Below are 12,097 nucleotides of genomic sequence, written 5' to 3'. Positions count from 1 at the left end.
CTCCCTCCCTCCCTCTGTGCATGTTTGTGTGTATCTCTGCCTGTGTCTCTGCCTCTGTGTATGTGTGTGTGTGTGAGACCACAGCTTGATGTCAGGTGTCTTCCCTAATGACTCTCCAACTTATTTTTGAGGCAGGTCTCTCACTGAACCTTGAGACAAGCCTCTCACTGATTCAGCTAGACTGACTGGCCAGTAAGTCATCGGGTGCTCCTGTCTCCGTCTCCTCAGCACTGGGATGACAAGTGCATCCTGGGATACTGCTGAATTTTTTGTTTTCTTTTTAAAAAATATTTTTATTTTATGTGAATAAGTGTTTTGCATAAGCATTTTGTCTGCATGTATATAAGTGTACCACATGCGTCCAATGTCCTGCAGAGGCCAGAGGAGGGTGTCACATCTCCTGGAACTGGAGTCATGGATGGTTGTTAGCCACCATTTGGGTACTGGGAATCAAACCTAGGTCCTCTGGAAGAATAGAAAGTATTCTTACTGCTGAGTCATCTCTCCAGCCCCTATGCCCTGGTTTTTATGTGGGTGCTAGGGATTCGAACTTGGGTTTCATGCTTATATGGTAAGCCCTTTACTGACTAAGATATCTCCTCATCCCCACAAGGATGTTTTCTCTGCAAAGTTTCCCCCTCCTCCCAAGTGGCCAGTCTTGGCAACCAGAGAAGAGCACAGGTGCCTGTGAGTCTGAGGCAGAGCTAGTGTGTAGGGCACTGAGGGAGGAGGGGCAGAGGAGAGGAGGGCTGCTGAGCTCCTGGGCTTCTGGAAGAATCCGGAGGGGAGAGGTTGCTGGCCCTGGGTTTCTGCAGAGTCAGTAGGGAGGGAGGGGGGCTGGGGCAGGTCATGACCTCCATGAAGGCACATAAATTAGGGTTGTCTCAGCTTTGTTCCCCTATTGCTGGCTCACAGGACACACCTTCCAGAGACCAGTGGCAGGAGCAGCATTGGAGGATGAAGGAGTTGGAGGCGGACAGAGATGCAGCTCTCTTCTGCACAGACAACCAGTGTGTCTCCCTGCATCTCCGAGGTGAGGACACATGGGATTCCTGCCTGTCCTTTGCCCTCTGAGTCCCTCCTTGGTGGGTCAGAAACATCCCTGCCTTGACCCCACAGTAAAGAGGCGAAGGAAGAATGTGAGTCAGTAGAGGACCAGAGCCCCGGTATCCCAGACTCTGTAGGAAATCTCTCAGATCCTGTCCAATGAGAACAAGAGAAAGAGGGTGCACTTTGAGTTCAGAAGGACTTGGCTTTGAACCCCAGCTTTGCACACTCCCTGGCCCTGGTAGCCTCTGGGGTTTCAGGGCTGGTCTCTATTATCATTAGTAAATGCACCTTTGGTCCCTAACCATGGTCCCTAGAGGGCCGGGAACACCCATGGCAACATAGGGGTGTTGGGGTCCAGGCACATAACTGTGTGGCCACAAGGGGGCTGTGACCCTTGCTTTGGTCAAGTGTTGCTTTGATTATTTTTCTTTTTTGAGACAGGGCCTATGTAGCCCTGGCTAGTCTGGAACTCACTATGTAGAGTTGGCCTTGAGAAGTTCTGGGATTAAAGGCATGTACCATTATGCCAGGATTTGGTCAGGGTTTGTTAGCAAGACTGGGACCCTGAGGTTGGGATCTCCCTTTTGTCTCCTCCTTCCTTCTCGCTTTCCCTTTCTTCTTTTACTCCAACCACACTTTTTTAGCCCACCCCTTCCGCACCAGGTTTTGTGCTCTGGACATCACCACAGCCTCCATGGCTATTGTGAGCTCTGGGGTCTTTCAGCCTTTGTGCTGCTGCCCTGCCCACAGAGAGACCAGGCGAATGCTTCAGAGGAGGCTATTCTCATACCCAACAGACAGGCCTGAGGATGGTGCCAGAGAGGGTGACTATCCTGGCCCTCCCAGAACCCTCTCACTCTGGGTCCTGACTTCTCCCTTGCAGGGATGGACCTCGAACCAGTGGCTTTTGGGGCTCCCAGGATGCAGAGGCATGTTAGGGCTGCCCTGGTGTTGATGGCTGTGACTGTGGTATTCTCTCTCCTGGCTCTCTTTGTGGTGGGTAAGTTCCTGGTGACCTGAGCCACTGCTGTTTTGCCTTCCCGTGCAGATGTCCCAAGATGGCACATCCTCTGGATGTTTCTGTCCCCTGAAGCATCATTTCACTGCCATTCCAGGCCCAAACCAAAGCTTCCCCAGGAGCAGACAGAGCCCACTGTGCTGCAGTGTGGCTTATGAGAATGAAGGCTCTTGAGGGAAACCCTGGGAGGGTTCTTGGTGCCTTCTTCCTGCTTCTGGAACCCTAGCTGGTGTGGGGCAGCCTGTTCCCCTAGGCACAGGGCACTGACCCAGGAATGGCTGTTACAGCTCTGCAACCTTGCAGACCCTTGATGAATGAAGATCCTTCCTTGTGGGGAGACAAGTTGCTTGTGGGAGACAACTCTACTGGACAGTTCTCTATGGAGCCCAACAGTGAGTAGCCACAGTGAGAACAGAGCTAGGGGAACTGAGACACTGGGGAGCCCAGATCCTGGGCCAGGTTATCCTCCCATACCTCAGCTCCAGCTCCCAGAATGGCTTCCATCTTCCTTGTGAATCTTTTTTGAGAGAGGGTCTCATATAGTCCAGGTTGGCTTTGAACTATGTAGCTAAGGATAGCCTTGAACTTCTTATCTTCATGTCTCTACCTCCTTGGTGTTGGGCTTTTAGGTGTGTGCCACAATGCCCAGATTATGTGGCACAGGCCAGAGTGTTAGCCCTTACTGCTCTTTCACGCATGTGTGACAGCCAACTAGCTCCTCATCCATTTTGCTTCTGGGCCTGTATCTTCTGGGCCTGTATCTTCTGGGCCTGTATCCCTAGAGTCTTGGTAGCCATAGGGACCAGCAGGCTGCTGGGAGATCACTCAGAGCTGTGTATGGACAGTCTCTACTATATTACTTTTCTTGTTGTGCAACAAATACCTTACAAAAACAACTCAAAGAAGGAAGGGTTTGTTTTTGCTCACAGTTTGAAGGTACAATTCATAGAGGCAGGGAAGGCATGGTGGAGCATTAGGCCACTAGATACATTGCACTCACAGTCAGGAAGCAGAGAGACGAATGCTCTGCTCAGGTCACTTTCTCCTTTTTATTCAATCTGGGATCTAGCCTATGGGATAGTGCAAACCACATTCAGGGTGGGTCTTCCCTTCTCAGTCACACCTCTCTGTAATACCCAGAAGTTTGTCTTCTGGGTGATTCTAGATCCTGTCAAGTTGACTGTCAATATTAGCCATCACATCCAGGAACATTTTGATAGGCCATCTAACCTTTTCTACATAATGGGCCTCTTTTGGCTTCCATCTTTCAGATCACCCCAACTTTGGCAGGGCTGCAGAGGTGGGAGAGGCTACTCAGAGCTTTAGGGACCTCAAGGAGAATTCCAGCACCTGGCACATGGAGCTCCAGATGCTGAAGTGCAGAGTGGACAATGTCAGTTCTCAGATCCAGATGCTCGGGGACCATCTGGAGGATGCTAGCACTAGCATCCAGTGGGCAAAGGGCGAGTTGAAGGATGCCAGTGCCTTGCATTCACAGACCCAGGTGCTGAGGAGTTCCTTGGAGGTGGTCAGCACCGAGATCCAGAGGCTGAGGGAAGATCTGGGCAAGGCAACTGCTGCAACTTCCCAGACCTGGGATCTCTTAAAGAGCAGTGCAGAAAACACCAGCACAGAGCTCCAAGTGCTGGGCAGAGGCCTGGAAGGTGCCCAGACCGAGATCCAGGTGCTGAGGGTGGGGCTGGAGGTGGCCAATGCCCAGGCTCGATTGGCAAACAGCAGCTTAGAGAATGCCCATGCTGAAATTCATATTTTGAGAAGCCATCTGGAGACTGTTGATGACTTAAGGACCCAGGATCAGGTTTTAAGGAGCAGTTTGGTGGTAGTCCAGGCTGAGATCCAGAAGTTGAGGGTGAATGTGCAGAGCGAAAATGCTCTCAGCTCCCAGACCCAGAGCCTCCTCCAAGGCAGTGTGTACAACACCAGCATTGAGATCCAGGCCCTGAGAAGTCATCTGAAAAAGACTGGTGATGAGATGAACTCCTTAAAGAAAGATCTAGAAACAGTTACTGCTCAGACCCAAAGGGCAGATGGTCACCTGCAGCAGACAGATGCCCAGATCCGGATGTTAAAAGCTGAGCTGGAAAGTGCCAATTCCATAAACTCCCAAATTGAGGCGAAGACCCAGTCACTGCAGAGCAACCTGCGGAAGGCCGAGGCTGAGGTGCAGAGGTTAAAGACAGATCTGGAGGCCACCAGAACTCTCACTGCCCAGATCCAAGAGGAGCAAAGTCGTCTGGGGGCCTTGCACACTGCTGTGGCATCACAGGAGCAGCTACAGAGAAACCAGAGTAAGTCATGGAAAGAGGGGTATTGTTGAGGAGGGACAGCCTCTTGGCCCACCTTAACATGCATCAGTGGAGGAGCATGGTGCTGGAGACAGAATCAGATTTAATGAGACAGGCCATGTGCTGGAGTGGCCTAGGACGGCTTATAATTTAGCCAGTTTCAAAATAAATTATACATGAGGAAAATGTGAAATTAATGGGATAGGGAGGAAAGGTCCTGTTTCTGGTTCCTTGCTATCAGAATTGTGAGATCTTGATTAAGTTACTACCCCAAACTTTACATTTTGGTCAACATAGTGACACATGACTGATCCCAGCACTCAGGAAGTTGGGGAAGGAGGAGCATTGTGTGTTCCAGACAAGTCTGGGCTACATAGTAAGTTTGAGACTGGCCTAGACTACATAGCAAGACCCTGTCTCAAAAACTGAATGAGAAAAAAAGTGGTTGCCAGGTGTGGTGGTGCATACCTGGGAGCCCAGCACCAGGGAAGGGGAAGCAGGAGGATCAGGAAGGAGTTCAAAGCCACTTGCAACTACATAGTGAGTTGGAGCCCAGTCTGGATTGAGAGCCTGTCTTACTCCCCCTAAAAAATTTAGAGTAATAGGATTTGTTTCACCGCAAGGATCAAGTGAGTTAATATGTGTAAAGAGTTTCAGCTCATGCAGTACCCACTGGGCTGAGACTTTGAGGTTCTGTTGTCAGGCTATAAAGATGAAGATATGCTATCCACCTTCCCCAAGCTTTTGGGGTTATGATGATGGTGATGGCAGACACAGAGGACGCACAGACCAGTACAAGACGTAAGGGAGAAGCAGGGCCAGGAACTAGGGTAAAGGAGTTGCAAAAAGGAAGGCAGAGGGAGTCTCCCGGGGCCTGTGTGGCTAGACCAGAAGACACAGCTGAGAGGATGGCCCAGGGCTGACATCACAAGGACTGACAGGAGGTTGACAAACAATCAGGGAAAGAGAACAGTAAATTCATAAGCACAGACTCATGAGTCTGAGGTTCTGGAAACTTCCGGCAGTGTGAGGAGCCTGTGGTAAAAGAGGGCAACTCTGTCCTGCTGAAAGGGCAGTAGATAGAGGCCAATGCAGAGGCTTTTACACCGCCTCAGGTGAGACTGTAGCATGGATGAGTAAGTGCATGCTTTCTGCAAAAAGCACTGTAATTTTTTTAAATTTTTTTATTTTGAGCCAGGGATTCACTGTGTAGCCTTACTGGCCTGGAACTCAGAGAGAACTGTCTGCCTCTGAGTGCTGGGATTAAAGGCCTGTGCTACCATGCTTGGCCTATAATCTATTCATAATTTTAAAAATTAAAAAAAAGGCCTGTGTGATAGCACAGGCCTTTAATCCTAGCACTCCCAAGGCAGAGGCAGGCAGATCTCTGTGAGCCTGAGGGTTACATAGTAAGTTCTAGGCTAGCCACATCTGTATAGTGAGACTCTGCCTGAAAAAACAAAAACAAAAACAAAAAAGAAAAAAGCTGCTCACTACCTGGTAATGGGCTGAACAGTGACATTGAGAACACTGCAGCAGAGAGGTCAGTGAGTGCCTGGGAGGCACTGGGTGGACAGAGGGACTCTGAACTTAGGTCTCCTCCTAGAGGGAGACATGGAGGAGGCTCCTAGCAGGCTTGGCTTCTTGGCCTTCATATGCCATATGGAATAGAAGAAGAGACAGCAGGAGATCCCACCTGCTGAGTTCAGATGCTCTGGGAGTTCAGATGCTCTGGGGAGAGTCACAGCTGTCACTCCCAGGCTGTGTAGGCAAATTGTAGATAGGTACTTGGGGCCTGGGATGTGGGCTCTGGTCACAGCAATGGGGTGCTGGAGTTTGCATGGAACAAAGTGCTCCATGAAAAGAGAGCTGAGGGTAGAAGCAGGGAGCCAGCCTTCAGGTGGCAAAAGGGAAAAGGTACTTTTCCAAGGGGACCGCGTGGCACAAGTGGAGAAGTCGAGATGAGAAGACAGGCACCTGTGCTCCAGAGCATTTCTATTCCGTAAGAACTTACTGTTAGTGCTTTGGTGAACTTTCTTGAGGGGTTTTCTAGATTCCGATGGTTCAGTTTGAGGGTGAGAAAAAGAAGCAGAGAAGCAGCAAATAGGGAGGGAGGGAAAGAAGCAGGGATAGAAAGAACAGGAGGGAAAGGGAGAGGCCCTCCTCCCTCCCGGGAGAGACAGACCAGCAGCTTTCTGGCTGCCACTCTGAGGGCCACCCGGCTGTCATTAAGGCATCTCCAACACCTGCTCATAGCTAGACCCAAGTTCTTTAAGGGCATCTTAAATGTCTTAGGAATCTTTCTCTAGCAGTCCCTGACTCATATGTTAAGGAATGTTGAAGACTGAGTAGCACTTATGAGAACAAATGGATGAGTCAGTGTACCTAGGAACACAGCTGGGGTGGAAGGGATGTGAGAGAGATATCAGACAGGGAGGGGGAATGAGGTGCGCTTTTAGGAGCAGCTCTAAGAACTGGCTACACTGGTCTCAGGATGGCCTATGGGTGGGAGCAGCTGAAGTCTGTGGATGGAGATGAAAGCAGGAAGTGAGGGAGCCTATTGGTTGCAGGACTGGAGGTAGAGAGGGGTAGCAAGCGACAGTCATGAATTGGGAGAGGCTGGCACATCAGAAAGCAGGCATTGACTGAAAATGCTGGTTGGTGACAAAGCAGACACTACCAGAAGTGACAGAAAAATGTGTGTCTGGAGGGTTCAAGGACTTGGCTGTGGGGTGGGGTCTGGCATCCCAGGACCTGCTCCTGTGCCACTGGGAACTGAGAATTGCCTGGGTTTGTGAACCTCTGTGGTCTAGGACAGGATGTAGAGGTCAGTTCTGGGACCTCACCACATCCAATCCTGGATTCTCCTCCTTAACCCTGTTGTTGTAGGTCAGCTTCTCCAGCTGGTCCTACAGGGCTGGAAGGCATTCAGGGGAAACCTGTATTACTTTTCCCATGTCAAGAAATCCTGGAATGAGGCTGAGCAGTTCTGTGTGTCCCAGGGAGCACACCTGGCATCGGTGACCTCTCAGGAGGAGCAGGTCAGATATCTGGGCTTGGAGCAGGCTGAGGGGTTGATGTGTGGTTAGGGGCACACATGCTTTGACCTTCACCTTCTCAAAGATAGTGGAGCCCCTCATGTCTCCTCATCAGTAGGGAGCAGATATTTACTGAGTTCCCACGATCCCCTTTTACTGGAGGTAGACAAACAGCCAGAAACCTCCCACCTGCTCAGTGAAGAAGGGAGACAGCCAAGGTCCAGCAGAGGCCAGAAGGGAAAGAGGATAGCGAGAGGAGAACTGTCTAGAACGTCAGTGTGGGACATGCACCTCCCATACCTTCTGCTCCTGTCAGCCTTCCTTTCTTCAGTGTGGATTTAAATATCCAGTGGCTATGGAAGGCTCATGAGATCCTGACCCTCTGGAGACCAGATGCATACCCCAAAACAATATTCTAACTGGAGGGCCATCTGGCCAGAGGCATGGTCAGAACCTGTCAGGTTAATGAGGACCAGGCTAGGTTTGGTTTAATTCAACTTGTAGAATCACACCATCCCCTGTGGCTCTCTCAGGACACTTGGGTTGATGTAGAATAGTTCTAATAAGCTAGGGTCAGAACCTCTGTTCCGGTGAAGCCACACCCCTTCCCAAGGGCGAGGACTATGTAGGACAGGCAGCGTAAGTGATTCCCCTGAGGGATCTAGCTGTTGACCTAGGTTCTGGATGAGGCATGGAAGAGACTCATCCTGCATGGAGATGGCTTTCCTGCTTAGGGACCAGGGAGGGGATGGTTCGGAGAGTCAGCTCCTCACAGCTCTCCCTCTGCACAGGAGTTCCTGGTTCATTTCACCAGTACCATGTATCACTGGATCGGCCTCACTGATTGGGGCACTGAGGGCAATTGGCGCTGGGCAGATGGAACACCATTTAATGGTGTCCAGAGCAGAGGGTGAGTCTAACCACTGGCTGCCAACATCTAGGTGCTTATGGGCATGCTTCCTTGTCCCATGTGTGTACAGTCAGTGGGTGTGCATGAATGGCGTATACATGTGATATCTATACATAGTGTGTGGTTTGTGATGTGATGTGTATGTGATATATGTGCAGTGTGTGTGCATGTGATGTGCATGCTGTATGATATGTATATATGAGATTTATGTGGTATGTGAGGTTCATGGTGTGCATGGGTCTCTAACAGCATCAGGAAAGGACAGGCCTTGTGGCTGGAAGCCAGTTCTGAGCAGGTCTTCTTACTTTTCCAGTTTTGTCTCTTTTATTTCCTGTCTTATGCCCACTTGGTCCCCGCTCCTCACTGGAATGCCTCAGAATGTGAGTTCTGGGGAAGATGCTCCTGCTTGTTCTGGATCCTCAGCAACTGTAGCCTCCGCAGGGCCACTGGGACGACTCCTGTGGCCCCAGCCTTGTTTATATCCTGGGGCCTCCCACTCAGGGGAAGGGATCTTGATTTGGCTATAGAGTAAAGCCCTGTTGTTTCCAGGTTTTGGGAAAAAAATCAGCCTGACAACTGGCGACATGGGAATGGAGAGTTTGAAGACTGCATCCATATGAAGCAGCTATGGAACGACATGGAGTGCAGGGTTGCTTACCACTGGGTGTGCAAGAAGTCCACAGGATAGGCTGTGGCTTGAGCTGGCCAGACCTGAGGTGTTCTCCCTCAGAGACTCAAACCCTATGCATGGATTCCCATTGGCCTTCTTTTTGTCCTGCCCTGTCCCTTTGTCCAACTGTTTCAAACATGTTTATCTCTTGTGTGCTCCCATGGCTTGATGGGTCCTTAAGGATGAGCCCTGTGTGCCTCTGTTTCCCCTCAGCAGCCTGCACAGTTCTGCCAGGCCAGAATTTCAATAAATACTCACTGAAAAAAAAAAACCCAGAAACTTTGTGCTTGCTTGTCATTGCAGCAGCCTCCACACTGGCTTCTCCTGGGAGTCCCTCCTTCTCTCAGGGCCCTTTGTCCCTCAAAGGCCACCTTTACCCAGGGCTTTGCAGTGACTTTGCTGAAAGCAGCAGAGATTTCACAGGAACCACAGGGTCTTCCTAAGTCACCCCGGTTCCTTGGGCTTCTTTGGGTGTAGATGGGGTCAAGGCTTTAAACTCCTCCACAGACCTGTTTCTTGCCCTGTCCTATGGGCCAGTGGGGGTAGCTTCCTATCAACTCTAAGAGCCCTGTCTCTGCTCCACTGTCTTCATCCATTCATCTTTCCACTTACCTTAGAATGAGAACTCCTAGAGCAGATCTCTTGTTGGTGCCTGTGGATCCCATCCTATCCATTCACACACAGGGAATCCTATGAAGGTTTCTGGATCTCTCTCTCTCATCTCCTCATGCTCTGCCCACAAATTACAATGCTCTGTCTTCTCCACACTCAGCTCTCTCCTCAATCTGGGGAGAATATCATACCTTGGTTAATACTCACCTCCTTACTGAGGAAGAACTTCTAGGAAGAAACTCACTGAGGTTCCCTACTTACTTGTCTCCAGAACTTGGACCACAGTTTTGGTCTGCAGGTTGTGTCTGGAAATAGTGGTTTCATGAGTGTCAACATGTGGCATTTTCTAGTGGCTCCTCCAGTTGTGCTACCATGTCCAGCAGTGGATATCAGTGGGGTTAGAGACATGTCTCAGTGGTTAAGTGTGCGTACTGTTTCTGGGAGAACCCTAGTTCAGTTTCCAGCACCCATAACAACCACCTGTAACTCCAGGGGATCATCTGGCCTTCATGGGCAACCTGCACCCACGTGCACTTACCCACACATATACACACCCACGCATACACAACAAAGTAGAAGCTGGGCATGCCTTTAATCCCAGCACTTGGGAGGCATAAACAGGCAAGAACACTGTGAGATTGAGGCCAGCCTGGTCTACATAGCAAGTTCCAGGTTAGCTGGGGCTACAGGTGTCTCAAAAAGACCACCCCAAAAGAAGTGGAACTCTAATAAATATATTTTTGGCCAAAGAGAACTTCAACTCATTTATACTCATATTTATCAGCCTTTCTTTTCCTTTATTGCTTCTTAGATTTGTAACAATCTCTCCTCTATTCCAGATTGAAAGAGTATTTTATTTCTTCTAGCACTTTTATAAAATATAATTAAATCATGTTTGTTTGTTTCAGCTCGTTGGAAAAGCTAACTTCTTAAAATACCATATTCAGGAGGCTGTGTTTGGACTTTTTAATTCATTCCAATGAATTCTCTTTTCCTTCATTGGAAACACATTATTTTAATTGCAGTTTTAGAATATGTTATCTGGTAGGGAACATGACATTTCAGTTTTGTGTGTGTGTGTATCACTCTGTCTTTGTTTTATGAGACAGGGTCTCTCACTAAACCTGGAACTCTAGGGTTCCATAGGCAACAGCCCCAGGGATCTACCTGTCTCTATCCCCCACCCCTGCCTCCTCAGTGTTAGGGTTTAGGTGCAAGTGGCCAAAACCCAGATTTTCATGTGTGTGTTGGGGATCTGAACTCTGGTCCTCAGGCTTGTGCAGCAAGTGCTTATCACCCACTGAGCTACCTCCTCAGCCTCAGAATGTGACACTTTGACTTTTCAGGTTTGCATGGAGCAGCATGGCTGGTGAATATCACAGAAGGCATGGAATGGCAGATAGTCAGGTTTTCTAGGAAGCATTCCTTGAAACACAATGGCCATGCAGGTCTTTACAAAGCAATTCTTGGGGCTAGAGAAACCAAGTTCAATTTCTAGCACTCACGTCAGACAGCTCACAGCTGCCTGTGACTCCAGCTCCAGGAGATCTGACATTTCTGGCCTCTTGGGCACCTGCACTCATGTGCACATACAAACTTATACATAAATAAAAATAAATCTTAAAAAAGATAGTTCTTGGAGTCATCAACATGCCTCAAGTGGGTAAAGGAACTTGTTGTTAATTCTGACAACCTAGTTCAATTCCCAGAACCCACATGGTGGAAGGAGAGAACTGACTTGCAGGGCTAGTCCTCTGACCTCCACCTTCACCCAGTGTAACAAATAAATGTAATCTTTTTCCTAAAGGAATTCTTTTCTTTTGGCCTGAGAGCTAGAGGTTCATCTGCCAGCATTCTGCACATTGTTGGAAGAAGATAGGGGATGCTGGCCTCATAATCACTCATGGGGAAAATGGGGCCACCTTAACTGGGGAAACCATGATGGAAGGGTTAGACAATGCAGGAGATAAATAATGCCTAGCTAGTTTAAAAACCAGAGGGAACCATATTAGTCCAACAACCTACTGACAAATTATACATACCAGATCAAGAAATTATACATACCAGACAATGCAGGAGATAAATAATGCCTAGCTAGTTTAAAAACCAGAGGGAACCATATTAGTCCAACAACCTACTGACAAATTATACATACCAGATCAAGAAATATATGTCTAGGCAAAGTTTATCTGAGAACAACTGGTCTTTGCCCAAGCTTTATCTACATGGCACACGGTAATTAAAAGCACCAGACTGGTGGAGTTAACCTTCTTGGATATTTAACAGACATACTTTGAGACCTATATTAATTTGGTCAGAGGGACATAAAGGATAGTTTTTGCTCTTTGCCCTCCTAGGTTGACTAGTTCCAGTGGACTAGGAGCACCTCTCAAAATGTTTTGTAATTATGGTGGGTCACCTATCCTCTTGATCAAGGAGGCCGTGGAGACCCCATGAGATGGACTTGAACCAGTGTCCAGTCTACAAAGAGGA

The 12,097-nt window shown here is 48.9% G+C and overlaps 1 protein-coding gene across 1 annotated transcript; it reads left to right on the top strand.

Moving 5' to 3' along the window:
- The first annotated feature begins 915 nt into the window (after positions 1 to 915).
- Positions 916 to 9,262, top strand: Clec4f (C-type lectin domain family 4 member F). Its single transcript, XM_029559436.1, has 7 exons — positions 916 to 1,033; positions 1,934 to 2,050; positions 2,356 to 2,460; positions 3,340 to 4,377; positions 7,264 to 7,415; positions 8,204 to 8,322; positions 8,872 to 9,262. The coding sequence occupies exons 1-7, from the start codon at positions 958 to 960 to the stop codon at positions 9,008 to 9,010; spliced, it is 1,746 nt and encodes a 581-aa protein (XP_029415296.1). The 5' UTR covers positions 916 to 957; the 3' UTR covers positions 9,011 to 9,262.
- The last annotated feature ends 2,835 nt before the right edge of the window (positions 9,263 to 12,097 follow it).

Source organism: Nannospalax galili, unplaced genomic scaffold, assembly GCF_000622305.1.
Source record: "Nannospalax galili isolate Female #2095 unplaced genomic scaffold, S.galili_v1.0 scaffold389, whole genome shotgun sequence".
Classification (NCBI taxonomy): domain Eukaryota; kingdom Metazoa; phylum Chordata; class Mammalia; order Rodentia; family Spalacidae; genus Nannospalax; species Nannospalax galili.
This window is presented reverse-complemented; position numbering and strand designations above follow the sequence as displayed.